The following is a 14439-nucleotide window of genomic DNA, read 5'->3' on the forward strand; positions in this document are numbered from 1 at the left end:
GATAAGAACTTGTTATGTGTAAATGAGAATTTGCATGTTCATTAGAAGTTTTCTGATATTTATAACATAGTACATTTAAAAATATATGTATTCAGTCAGAAGTTGGAAACAAGCAAACTCTCAGAGAATAGGTTAAGTAAATGAAAGTATGACTCTGAGAGAATATAATACAGCCAATGAAAACATGTTTTAAAAGTATATATACTCTTATGAAAAAAATTGATAAGTTATAAAACAATGCGTACATTAAAAAGTGCAAATTTCTATAAATATATATGCTTTAAATGCTGGAAAGTATAGAATCTCTGAGTGATAAGACGTCTTTTTCTCTTTATCTGTATTTTTATAAAAATTTCTATAATGTGAATATTTATATATAAGTGCTCATATTGTTTTAAATCTATAAAATTGATCAGTAAAGTTATTTTTCATTTACAAAAGTAATAAATTCTTGTCATAAGAAAATTATACAATATAGTATACCATTGTTAATACACAGTGGAAAAGAAAAGCATTAAAAGGAAAGAATTAGTTGCAAAACCAAATGAGGTGGTAGGAGATGAACAAAATTTACAGACTACTGGACAGAATACAAAAGAGATTTCTATGTGAAGCTTGAACTCTGTTTTTTCCCCTGCCCTGTACATATTTATTGAGTGATAAATTTGATTTCCTAAAGTGTTATATAATATGATAAACCAAAGGCTAGCTATAAGGAATTGAACTCCATCTAGTTAGGATAAACTTTTTCTTGGTTTGTAACCAAAAAAACACTTTTAAACATATAAATGTACTTTTAAACATTTAAAAATAAGGACGAGCTTATTCTACATGACTTTTAATATTCTAGTGTTCTTCTAAGATATATAAAATCTTTACTTCTATTTTAAGTCCTTTTAACCCTTTTATATGAATCCTCTAGCAGCTGAACTAAATACCAAAACCAGAGATGTTATTAAAACAAATGAACAAACAACTATGGACCAATATCCCTCATTGAACATAAACACAAAAATCTCCAATGAAATATTAGCATATTTATTCACCAATAAGAAGGATAATATACCTCAGACAAATGAGGTTTATCCCAGAAATGCAATGGTGATGGATTGGAATAGTCAGTATTGTTAAGATGTCAATTCTCCCTCAAATTTATTTATAGTTTCAATATAATCCTAATTGCAATCATAGCAGGCTTTTTTTAAGAATTTTATCACATCTTTATTATAGTATAATTGCTTTACAATGGTGTGTCAGTTTCTGCTTTATAACAAAGTGAATCAGTTATACATATAACATATGTCCCCATATCTCTTCCCTCTTGCATCTCCTTCCCTCCCACCCTCCCTATCCCACCCTTCTAAGTGGTCACAAAGCACTGAGCTGATCTCCCTGTGCTATGTGGCTGCTTCCCACTAGCTATCTATTTTACGTTTCATAGGGTATATATGTCCATGCCACTCTCTCACTTTGTCCCAGCTTACCCTTCGCCCTCCCCGTATCCTCAAATCCATTCTCTAGTAGGTCCATAACAGGCCTTTTTGTTACAATTAAGAAATTGATCCTAAATGTATACAGGTGTATACATTTATACATTGTATACATTTCTGTATACAAAATATATACAGAAAAGCAGAGGAACTAGAATAGCCAAAATAATTTGGAAAAAGAACAGATTTGGAGGAGACACAGTACTGATTTCAAGACCTTAAAGCTCCAGTAATCAAGACAGGGTGGTACTGAAGAAAGAGTAGACACAGATTAATGTGATGGAATATTGAGTCCAAAATAGACTCACACATACTTAACTTTTGACAAAGATACAAACACAATTCAGCGATGCTAGAACTTGGATGCCCATAGATAATTTATAAATTTATTTATTTATTTACTTATTTTTGGCTGCGTTGGGTCTTCGTTGCTGTGCACGGGCTTTCTCTAGTTGCGGTGAGCAGGGGCTACTCTTCTTTGCGGTGCGCGGGCTTCTCATTGCGGTGGCTTCTCTTGTTGCGGAGCGCGGCATTTAGGTGCACGGGCTTCAGTAGTTGTGGCTCGCGGGCTCTAGAGCACAGGCTTAGTAGTTGTGGCGCACGGGCTTAGTTGCTCTGCGGCATGTGGGATTTTCCTGGACCAAGGATCGAGCCTGTGGTCCCTGCATTGGCAGGCGTATTCTTAACCACTGCGCCACCAGGAAGTCCCGCCTATAGATAATTTTAAAAGAACCTCCTACCAGTATTTTGCACCATGTACAAAAATGAACTCAAAATAGATCATAGACTAAATGTAAGGCCTAAAATTACTGAACTTACAGAAGAAAACGTAGGTAAAAATCATGATTCTTCAAAGACTTCTTAGATTTGACACTAAAAGCATGGTCCATAAAAGAAAAAATCGAAACATTGTTCTTTGAAATTTAAAAGATTTTATCTTAGAAAAACGCTGTTAAGATAATGAAAATAAAACACAGATTGGGGGCTTCCCTGGTGGCGCAGTGGTTGAGAGTCCACCTGCCGATGCAGGGGACACGCGTTCGTGGCCCGGTCCAGGAGGATCCCACATGCTGCGGAGCGGCTGGGCCCGTGAGCCGTGGCCGCTGGGCCTGTGCGTCAGGAGCCTGTGCTCCGCAACGGGAGAGGCCACAACAGTGAAAAGCCCGCATACTGCAAAAAAAAAAAAAACAACACAGTTTGGGAGAATATATTTGCAAAATATGTATCAGTAAAGGCCAGGTATCTAGAATATATACAGAACCTCACATCAAACTAATGAGAAAACAAACAAAACAATACAATTAAAAGAAAAAAAAAAACGGCAAAAGATTTGAACAGACAACTTCACTAAAGAAAATACACAGCGTGTAAGTGCATGAAAAGACATTCAACATTATCAGTTATTAAGGAGATGCAAATTAAAAGCATAAATAGATAACTCTATCCACCTATTCAAATGGCTAAAATAAAAAAAAATATTTACAATTTCAAGCACTGGAAAGGATGTGGAAAAACTGGATCTTCATACATGGCTAGTGGAAATGCAAAATGGTATAGCCACTTTGAAAAATTGTTAGTTTCTTACAAAGTTAAGCATAAAATTATCATACAACCCAACAATACCATTCTTAGATAGTAAATCAAGAGAAATAAAAACGTTTCCACACAGAAATTTGTATGTAAGTATTTATTAGCACCCCAAACTAGAAGCAACTCAGAATGTCCTTCAAATGGTGAATGAATAAACATTATAGCATATCTATGCAATGGAATACCATTCACCCATAAAAAGGAATGAGCTCCTCAAATAGTTATATACTTGATCATTTCATTTATATGACATTGTGGAAAAGGCAACACTATAGGAGCAGATTGAAAATTAGTGTTGCCTGGGGGTTGACAACAAAGGGGCATGAGGGAACTTTAGAAGGATGGAAATGTTCTATATTTTGATTGTTAGATTGACGGAACTATACACCTAAATTGGGTGAATTTTACTCTATATGTATTATACCTCAAAACTGACTTAAGCTGTCAACCTTTTTTTAAAAAAAATTAATTAATGTAGAAAGAATGATAAAGTTAGCATTTAAAATGATTGATTCAGACAAAGAACCTTGAATGGATGCTAAAACCATGAAGCGAAATGTTATTGTGGAACAGCATATTGACATGGCCCCTATACATTATTGCTAATCTTTGTTATTTGAAGAGATCTGGACAGTCACTACCTTAACCAAGTGACCAGTCAAATTTCTCATCACTGACTAGGTGAGAACTGGACATCTTGTGCCTCCTGACTTGGAGTAATATGGAATACACAGCAGCAGCACAAATGAACTATTCTTGTCAAAAAAAATCTTAAACCTGGATCTAATCAAGCCTTTAAACCTAACTTCCACCTTGCAGAACTATAGGACATAAAGCAATGAGTTAAATTATACCAAGAGAAAACAATCTTACAAATACAGAATGTGGAATATTCTCAAAGACAACTTGCCTGGTATTTTCAAAAACATCAGTGTAGGGCCTCCCTGGTGGCGCAGTGGTTGAGAGTCCGCCTGCCGGTGCAGGGGATACGGGTTCGTGCCCCGGTCCGGGAGGATCCCATATGCCGCGGAGCGGCTGGGCCCGTGAGCCATGGCCGCTGGGCCTGCGCGTCCGGAGCCTGTGCTCCGCAGCGGGAGAGGCCACAACAGTGAGAGGCCCGCATACCGCAAAAACAAAACAAAACAAAAAAAACATCAGTGTATATGTATAACTGATTCACTTTGCTGTATACCTGAAATTAACACAACATTGTAAATCAACAATACTCCAGGGGCTTCCCTGGTGGTGCAGTGGTTGAGAGTCTGCTTGCCGATGTGGGGGACGCGGGTTCGTGCCCCGGTCCGGGAGGATCCCACGTGCCGCGGAGTGGCTGGGCCCGTGAGCCATGGCCGCTGAGCCTGTGTGTCCGGAGCCTGTGCTCTGCAACGGGAGAGGCCACAACAGTGAGAGGCCCGAGTACCGCAAAAAAACCAAAAAAAACAATACTCCAATAAAAATTTTTAAAAAAATAATTGAGGGGCTTCCCTGGTGGCGCAGTGGTTGAGAGTCCGCCTGCCGATGCAGGGGACACGGGTTTGTGCCCCGGTCCGGGAAGATCCCACATGCTGCGGAGCGGCTGGGCCCGTGAGCCATGGCCGCTGAGCCTGCGCGTCCGGAGCCTGTGCTCCGCAATGGGAGAGGCCACAACAGTGAGAGGCCGGCATACCGCAAAAAAAAAAAAATAATAATAATAATAATTGAAAAAAAATCAGTGTAATAGAGGGTAAAAGAGGAAAACCCTTCTAGATCAAAAGATAACAAACTGAACTTGAATACTAATTTGGGGGGCAAGGGAGCAGTTGAGGACATTTCAGTGTAGACGGGCTACATTCAATGATATTAGAGAATTATTTTTCATTTTTCTGAGGTGTGGTAATGGTATTGTGGTTAAGTAGGAGAAAATCTATTTCCAGGATATGTATGATTGACAGGTGAAGTGTCTCGATGTTTGCAACTTATTTTAAGTGTACACACACATAAAATATTAACAGTTGTCTCTAGATAGTGTATATGGCTATGCATTAGTATTATTGTTTTAACTTTTTTCTTCATGTTTGAATTTTTCGTAATAGAGGTGAATGTTTTTAGAACTCATTTGGGAGAAAGTATTTATTGAAGATGGCCTTATGATTTGCAGTGCATTTCTATAGATCCTATGAATATCAGGCCTCTGTATCTACTTTGCACGCCTGAAAATAACTTTTTTACTACACTGTGTTTGACATGCTGTAACACCGGCCTACTTTGAGAACTAGGGTAGAAAACAGCTCTGTGAAATACTTGGAATTGTAAGGATGTTTTTGAGAGCATTGCTTACTGTATTATGTGGTGTCCTTTTTGGGAAAATGAAACTTTGGGTTTCAATGACAAGAATAGTTGTGCTGCTTCTGAGAAACTGGATTTTTGGCATGTTACAGACATTGAATCAGGTAGGTGAGCAGAGCTCATGTTTTTTTGACTGCTAGAAAACTCACATCTCACTTGTGGCCGATCTCTAGCAAGTGCACTTCCCAGCTGTACTCCTGACTGCTTTCTAATTTTCGCTACCAACTCTCATTTTTCCCTCAATCTGACTCCCTCATCTATTTTTGGTTGTATTTATTTTATAAGATACTTTATGCCCAACAATGTTCTAGCCATATTAAAAGGATTTAAAATAATACAGTTTATGATTTGAAAGTCACAACCTAAAATACAGATTTTCACATTATTATTAATCATACAATATCTTACTCCTAAATTCAGAGATCCTTTATCCTCTAACCAAATTTAGAATAAAGGAGTGTTACTAGAAAATTTTAAAATATATACTTTTAAATATAGTTAAAATATAAAATTCTTATTTTCTGGAATAACACTGTTGTAGCTATATTGGCAGCAAATACCTTATTTTGGTGTAAGGCAGGGGAGAGAACAAGGCCATTCCATTCCATTCCATGGAAATTAAGCTGAAGTTAGAATTGGCATTTTTCTTGAGAATTTGATTTTTTTCTTTCTTTTTTTTTTTCAATTAATGAAGGGAAGTAAAATATGCCATTGTTTTACCTTTAGCATTTCTGAAAGAATTATGATGTACAGAAAATCCTAATGAAAGATTATATTAGTTGCTCTTGAATGTTATTCAGATTCTTGCCCCCCAACACAGTAGTGCCTTCCTTCTGTTAAATGATACTTTATATTTTATAAAATATTTTTCAGCATCAGCATATTGATACAGATGTTATATTTACAATTTGCTCTTGCTACCTTTTTGGGGTTGTAGTCCTCACCCAGTTTTCTTTTGGGGATTGCTGTATTATTTTACCGCTGATGCATTGTGGGATAACAACGTTTAACAGGGATAACAGCACTTACTACAAAATGTGTTGTATGAATTAATAATGGCTTAGACAGTTTTTAAGACTATGTGTATGTGAAGTAGGAGTGTCTTCTGATACATCTTAAGTCTATACTATTTTTTTTTTTTTTTTTGCGGTACACGGGCCTCTCACTGTCGTGGCCTCTGCCATTGCGGAGCACAGGCTCCGGACGCGCAGGCTCAGCGGCCACGGCCCACTGGCCCAGCTGCTCCGCAGCATGTGGGATCTTCCCAGACCAAGACACGAACCCGTGTCCTCTGCATTGGCAGGCGGACTCTCAACCACTGCGCCACCAGGGAATCCCTGTTCTAATTTTTAAAAGAAATATTCATTGATGAAGAAGGTTTTCTTTTTTTAGCTAAGATTCTTAAGTCCAGTGGAATCTTCCACTGATGATTTTTTTCCTTTAGAGATCTGGATAGTAGCTTGTTAAAGTAAATGATCTTTAAAGGCTTTTGTACTTATAAAACTAAGTTTTGATTTTATATTTGAACATGCTTAAATCTTAACCTTAAATAATCTATTATCTTCTACCATGAGGGACATGCTAAAATTAACTGCCAAAACAGGGTTAATTGTAAACATAGGTGTAAGGTAAGATTGCCATCTCCTTTGCTCCAGTTGGAGTGATTCCTAGAACTAGGATTTGGCTTTCTTTGCTCACGTGTCTGGAATTCACTTTCTCTAGTTTGCCAAAAAACGGTAAAAGCAAGGTACACAGTTTTCTTTCTGCAATTATTATTATTATTTTTAAAATTATTTATTTATTTATTTATTTTTGGTTGTGTTGGGTCTTCGTTTCTGTGCAAGGGCTTTCTCTAGTTGCGGCAAGTGGGGGCCACTCTTCATTGCGGTGCGCGGGCCTCTCACTATCGTGGCCTCTCCCGTTGCAGAGCACAGGCTCCAGCCGCGCAGGCTCAGCAGTTATGGCTCACGGGCCTAGCCGCTCCCCGGCATGCGGGACCTTCCCAGACCAGGGCTCGAACCCGTGTCCCCTGCATCGGCAGACAGACTCTCAACCACTGCACCACCAGGGAAGCCCTGCAATTATTTTTAAGTGAAAGTACTGTTCATTCTTATTCATTCATTTCTTTTCTCATTCATTTCTTAACACATGAAAATCAAGTTTAATTTTGTAGTAGTGCCTGCTGGTCATGTGGATGCTGTACAACGTCTCCATTTATACTGCTTCACACATCCCATACAGGACAAGTTCCCACAAAGACCTGTTTTGTTCTACTCTCTATCCACCCTAAAGAAACCAGTTTCCAAACTATGCACAGCTTTGTAAATCAAGATGAAATGGTCGGAAATTGGAACAGAAACAAGCAAGAAACCAAATAATCCTTCCTAGTTAACAAGTAGAGTGTGTTGTATATAATAAAATTGCAGGTAATGAAATGGTGTGCATTCTAAGAACATTCTAATTAGAAAGTTTATATCACATTCATATTATAATCATAGATCAAGTCATTAGTTTGTTTCTATTATTGTTAGAGTTAGGAAGATATAAGCAATGCTTTCGGTAAGATATTCTACGCAACAGAGGGCAGTGAGAATCAAAGATGAAATGTGAACCTTAGTTCTGGATATTTCTTAGCAAGCCCTGTATGCAATAACTAACTGCCAAGGTTGATAAGAAGAGGAGTTTGGTGTTAGGCACAGATTTCCTTCTTTCTGGCAACAGTCAGTGGACCACAGAAAAGAGGGAATATAGTGGCATGCAGAATTTATCTTCCCAGGGACTCTCCTTCTAGGTCAGGAAGAAAAGAATCCCCACACACAATTCATAAGTAATAGAATATGTTTTTCACCACAGTGTTAAATTCACACATAGTGTATTCACAGCTTAATTTATGTTTTTTGAAAATACCCTTGAAATATCTCTTTGAATAAACATTTTGTCATTATTTTACCTTCTTGTTTAGAACTTTAAAGAATATCAAGTGCTGTTCAGAAGTTTTGTTTTCTTTCAGATGGTTTCTAAATATTGTGCTTTTAACTCAGTATCAAATAACCTTCCAAAGAATCTGCATCTTTGGGGATGCTTTTTTCTCCTTTTGAGAAATTAAAAAAGGAAACGAACTTAAAATGTCTTTTCTTCATTATTCCAACAATAGGCAAAGACCAGGCTTCCACAACCAAAGTAAGTTAGAGAATTCCCAGAGTACTTAGTGAAAATATATAGTCTAGGTCCTGAGTCAAATAAATGTGTTATAAAATATAAAGCTGTTGTGACAACATGTGACACATTTAAAAATTTCCCTTCTTCATTTCCCAACACATTTTGAGACGAATATTATAATAAAAATGTTCATTTTCTTCATAAAGCCCCTTTTCTACCACAGTCACATGCACATATTTACTGTTTTGAAGAAACCAGGTTAGCAAGGTAACTTTTCTAAGACATCTTTACATAAGAATACAAAAGGTTTAAATTGAATAATTAAATACCTTCTTGCTTCCAGCTGCTTCTCCCTGGCTCTCCTTTCTCAAGTTTCTTAGTCTCTGCTGTCAAAACAGTAGTCTTAAAATATGAATTAGATTTTCTTTTATATTACTACCTTTTTTTGAGATATAACGTACATACAGTAAAAATGCATATATCTTAACTATACAGTTTGAGTTGTAAAATAAATATGCATCAGAATCAATGGGGATGTGCTTAAAATACTCCTTCCAGGAAATTAAAAAGCTCCCTAGATGATTCTGAGTTACAGCCAGTTAAGGATCTTTGCCTTTGTAAAGAGCCAAACTGATAATGTACATAAAAATACATAGTATACCATAAAATGTTAACCCAGGTTGAAGTTAGGTTGCTATTTAAAAAAAGAACTTAGGCCTTCCCTAGTGGCGCAGTGGTTAAGAATCCGCCTGCCAATGCAGGGGACATGGGTTTGAGCCTTAGTCCGGGAAGATCCCACATGCCATGAAGCAACAAAGCCTGTGCACCACAACTACTGAGGCTGTGCTCTAGAGCCTGCGAGCTGCAACTACTGAGCCCGCGTGCCACAACTGCTGAAGCCCACACACCTAGAGCCCATGCTCTGCAACAAGAGTAGCCATCACAATGAGAAGCCTGCGCACCACAACAAGGAGTAGTCCCCACTCACTGCAACTAGAGAAAGCCCGCGCAGCAACAAAGATCCAACGCAGCCAAAAGTAAATAAATTTATAAAATTAAATAAATAAAATTAAAATTTAAAAAACCCTTAAATTTCTCATGTACCTTTTGGGGTTTGTAATGCTGGCTCACAGGTGAACTTCTCAATTTGTTTTTCTGTTTCTTTTTAAGAAAATTAATGCAAAACTTCATGATGGAGTATGTCAGCGTTGTAAAGAAGTTCTTGAATGGCGTGTAAAATACAGCAAGTACAAACCCTTATCAAAGCCTAAAAAATGGTAAGTTAAGTTTCTTAATTACCTCACCAGTACTATCAGTATCATAGTATATGACTTCATTCCCTGATTTTCAAAATCGTGTCCAGATAAATATTAAGGTGAATAGAGAAAAAATTTCCATTCCCTGTAGAATAGAATTTCATCTTACATGCTGAATCCTAGCTGGTGAAGGCAAATAGATTAAAAGGGTGGATTCACCATTCCCCTCCCCATTCTCCCCTAAATAAATAACGCACCATTTTTATAGCATCTCGTTCAGAAAATGAGACTAGGCTTAAGGCAGAGAAGGGAAAGTTTGTTTTGCAAAATTCTATCTCCCAGTGATGAGATAATAATATTTACTATTTAATTCACTAAATTAAATAATATTTTTTACCAAAGGGGGTCTTAAAGGGGGTCTTAAAAAGGGTCTGACCTTTTAATTTGACCCATGAAGATTACTGAAATGGCTTAGATTGAGTATCATAAATAAATCACTAGATTGATAATTTATAATTTCACTCCTTTGAAGTTTTGGGTCTACATGAAAAGACACTGGACTTTGTTTCTCACCTCTCTGTCCTTTACCCTTCCTCTATAATGTTGGCATTCTGTTTTATTAGCTTTATGTACATCCTGGTGCTGCTCCCTTACATCCTTTGGCTCAGCTGAGTAAGGGCCATATTGGAGGGTAATTGCTGCCTAAAAGAGAAAACTGATTATTTTACATATAAAAATTAGCATTAATATATACAATATTATTTTTACAATTATGAGTTTTAATTTGGTAGTCTATATAGTAGCTATTTAGAATACATTTGTTCATTGTTGCTTTATTTTACTTTCAGCTATTCAGTAGTAGCAACTTCCTTAAATGTATTCCCTCTTCCTTTTTGGGAGGAAATTTTAATTAAAGTTTGGAAGTCAGTCTAAATAATAAATATGATATAACCTTTGCTGTTTATTTCTATTGAAAAATTATGTCAGCTTTTCTGTGGATCTTTAACTCAAGCTATGGGGTAATTTGTTTATTTGAGAATTTTAACAGCTTTGAATGTTTGGGCATTTTAGTTTGCTTAAGATGCTTCTTTTTAATACTGAAAGGTTAAAAACTTCAAGTAAAGATAGACTAACTTCAACTTTTTAGAATTTTTATTTCTGTATTGCTCTTTCAGAGCAAATTTTTAGTATTTATTATAGGTATAGCTGACCCCCTTTTAAATAGCTATACAAGTTTCTGTCTCCTGTCTTCCAGTCTTTTCTTTGTATTCTCTAGCATTTCCTCCCCAAAGAAAGCACTTTTAAAGAAAATTTAAAAGTTTTATGCTCATTGGCCCAAATTAGCAGTAGGGAAATTTGGCAACTGTTTGTACTGTTCAATGCTGGATTTCCATGAATGGATTAACTCTGTTCCCTACCACAGAAATTAGATGCTGATTCACTATAAACTGTGTAGTTTTAGTTAATAGGCCTAATACAAGATTTGTAGTTTTTTGAATATTTTCAACAGGTCTTTCTTTCTATAAAGGTATTTTGAGATTTCATCACCAATCTCCATTTTTCTCTTGGTAGTGCTAGTTCCTAAAAGAATTTTTATAGGTAGTAAGTATTTATGTAGCTGTAGAGTTTTAGTAGATTCATGATATAACAAAGGAAATAATTTAAAAACATTTGTGCCTTATCCATTATCTGCATTTTAATCTCTTATCTTTAATTTGTGCTGCATCCTTTATGTTTATCTTCATTGAATGTGCCAGTATATAAAAGATCATATCAATTATTATATATTTTCCAGATGCTGTGATTTGCTATAGAATTTCTTTTTTTTTTTAAGTTTTATTGAATTTGTTACAATATTGCTTCTGCTTTATGTTTTAGTTTTTTGGCCCCAAAGCATGCGGGATCTTAGCTCCCCAACCAGGGATCAAACCCACACCCCCCACATTGGAAGGCAAACTCTTAACCACTGGACCGCCAGGGAAGTCCCATGCTATAGAATTTCTGAACTTAAGTTATTTTAGACAGCTCTTGAATTTTTAGTCTTTTTGTGTATTACTTATGGCCTTAATATTTTTATGGCTCCAGAAGAACTTGTATACTATAATTCCTAGAAGAACAGATATTTTATTCAGATAGAAAGACTCCATTAAGAACAAAAGGAAACAGTAACAAATCTTATGTTTAGTTCCATAAAACTTATAACACAACAACCTAAGAATGGTTGAATGTGGACACATGGACCCAAAGGTCAGCAACTCTGTCCTGTCTTGGAGTCATTGAAGTCCTTGGAGTCAGGGAAGCTCATGGTGATGTTGCCAATAGCCGGTAGTATGTGACTCAGAGGTCTTTGAAATGAGAGCTAGAAGAGGACCTCAGGAGCTGCTGTTCTATATCACCCTGAAGCAGATGAGGTTAGCCATAGAATAGCTCCCACTGAATGCAAAATGAAGGAAATATATTATACAAATACCGAAGTACAGGTAACAAGACGTTAAAGCCTAAAGGAAGATCTCTAGTAATAAAGAAGCCCAAGCTAATATAAAAATGGTAGCTTATGAGAGACTAAGAAACTACTAGTTAAAACAAGTCTGAACACGTTATTTAGGAGGTCAACTTGCCTGGCCTAGAATCTCATGAATTTCAGGTTACATTAGAATTTTAGATTACATTAGGCATTTTAGAAAGCCTAGCTTTCAGACTCCAAACCAAGATTGAGTGTTATAGAAAGCATAAATTACCTATGTACACTTTGCTGTCTCTGCATATCAAAACTTGACCAATACTATAAGGTTTTTAAATCCATTGATGAACAGTGCTTAAGGTAGCGTTAACTTGTTTTGAAATTTTAAATGTTTTGTTCAAGCTAATCACTTATAAATTAAATTTGTCCTTTGCTAGGATTTGTATAAGAAGTTTACTTTGACACTAGATGTGTCTTTTGTGTAAAGATTCATTTTCCAGCACCCTGAATATTACTTTTGGTTAAAATTCTGAGCATTGTTTCATTTGTCTGTCTCATGCCACAAATTATGTAACCAAATGATGTACGTAAAGAAAAGTTCAGCAGAACATAAAATGGAGGAGGAGGTACTGTTTATAAGTGACATCTCTTTTGGAATGAGATAATATTCTGAATATTGGGCAAATTAATGCCTTTTCTCCCATTTGTTTGGTGTGTGAATCACCAAAAACCACGCACATCTAGCAAATTTCCATTGTCCATGGGATCTGATACCAAACAGTTGTATCCAAGAAACAGAGTTTGACATCTAAACTCTTCAAATTTCTTCATTTCAACCATGGGAAGCAAAAATTGTACGGTGTTTGTAAGTGGCAGAAAATATTTCATGTTTCTCTTTTTCCTTCAGTAAGGTGACATGCTACAGGATTTTTATAAGCATGTTCTTTATGACAATTTCTCCCAATAACTGAAAACAACCCTGGACCATTCCCAAAGACTTTTAAGAAAAGAATAGATGTCCTAACTTGAGCTGAAAGAGGGAAGAGTTGAAAACTGTTTTTGCTAGAGAGAGATGGGATGATGGCTGTGAGGGGAAGGGGATAAAATGCATGTCATGTATTAGTGATGTGTGAACAGTGCGATACTGATATGATACTACCCTTTGATATGATAAGATAATTTTAAATGTCATTGAGTACGCAAAGCTTTAGGTCTTTATAGAAATAAAGTGAAAGGCTCATAAACATAATGCTTAGTTTTTTACAGCTTCTCATCTCTGTAAAAGTGCTAAGATGAGCTGCCATCCTTATTTCCCACTGTCACTTAATCAGAGGTTAGTGTAGTTGTACCAGGATTTCCCCATCATTTTGGCTCATGTTTTTTTATTTGAAGGTGAGAAATCGCTACTCCCTGGTGGAGGGCTGTTGTGGTGCTATGACAGACATCTCCCTTGGCCCCTGAATAGTATAATCATTATTAAGATTACTGCTAGATGTAAGAATTGTGGTTCAGGACGAGTCTAAATCTTTTTGTATAAAACCTCATTTTTCAAGGGAAATTACCTGGTGGTCCAGTGGTTAGGACTCTGCACTTTCAGCCCTTTCACTGTGGAGGGTGGGGTTCGGTCCCTTGTTGGGGAACTAAGATCCCTGCAAGTCACACAGTGAGGCCAAAAAAAAAAAAAAAAACCCTCATTTTTCAAGTGCCTTGTTTTTAACATCTTTATTGGAGTATAATTGCTTTACAATGGTGTGTTAGTTTCTGTCAAGTGTCTTGTTTTTGACTTTTGGGGAAAAAAAAAAACCCAAAGATAAATTAAAAGCATTCGTTACCATTCGTTACCATTCGTTACCAGTCACAAGCCATTCATGAACACTAAATAATTTTAGGTGTGGAGCTGAAAATTATTGGAAAAGCAAGAAATCTTAAAAATATAAAGTGATAAATAACTCTTAAAAGAAGAAAGGAATCTTGATATTTTTCACTTAAAACTCATTTATAGACATTTATATTATTTTCTGGGTACTAGAAATACAGATGGTTAAAAGACTGTCCCCTTCCTCAAGCAATGTAAGGAAATGAAATGGGCTCTTTTCTTTCTTGCTTTCTTTCTTTCTTTTTTTTTATTCTGGGCTCAGAGGGATTAAATGTCTTACCA

At 36.4% G+C, this 14439-nt stretch overlaps 1 protein-coding gene across 4 annotated transcripts in view; it reads left to right on the forward strand.

Annotated features, from left to right (window-relative positions):
- Nucleotides 1–14439, forward strand: part of LOC308618661 (uncharacterized protein C9orf85 homolog) — a 62415-nt gene that overhangs the window by 19805 nt on the left and 28171 nt on the right. For all 4 annotated transcript variants that reach the window (XM_081236825.1, XM_081236826.1, XM_081236827.1 and 1 more), the window contains one exon: nt 9735–9841. In XM_081236825.1, the coding sequence (XP_081092951.1) occupies nt 9735–9841 (107 nt within the window). The remainder of the gene's footprint in view (nt 1–9734; nt 9842–14439) is intronic.

The sequence above is a fragment of the Mesoplodon bidens genome (genome assembly GCF_964165515.1).
Source record: "Mesoplodon bidens genome assembly, chromosome: 6".
NCBI classification, from domain to species: Eukaryota; Metazoa; Chordata; class Mammalia; order Artiodactyla; family Ziphiidae; genus Mesoplodon; species Mesoplodon bidens.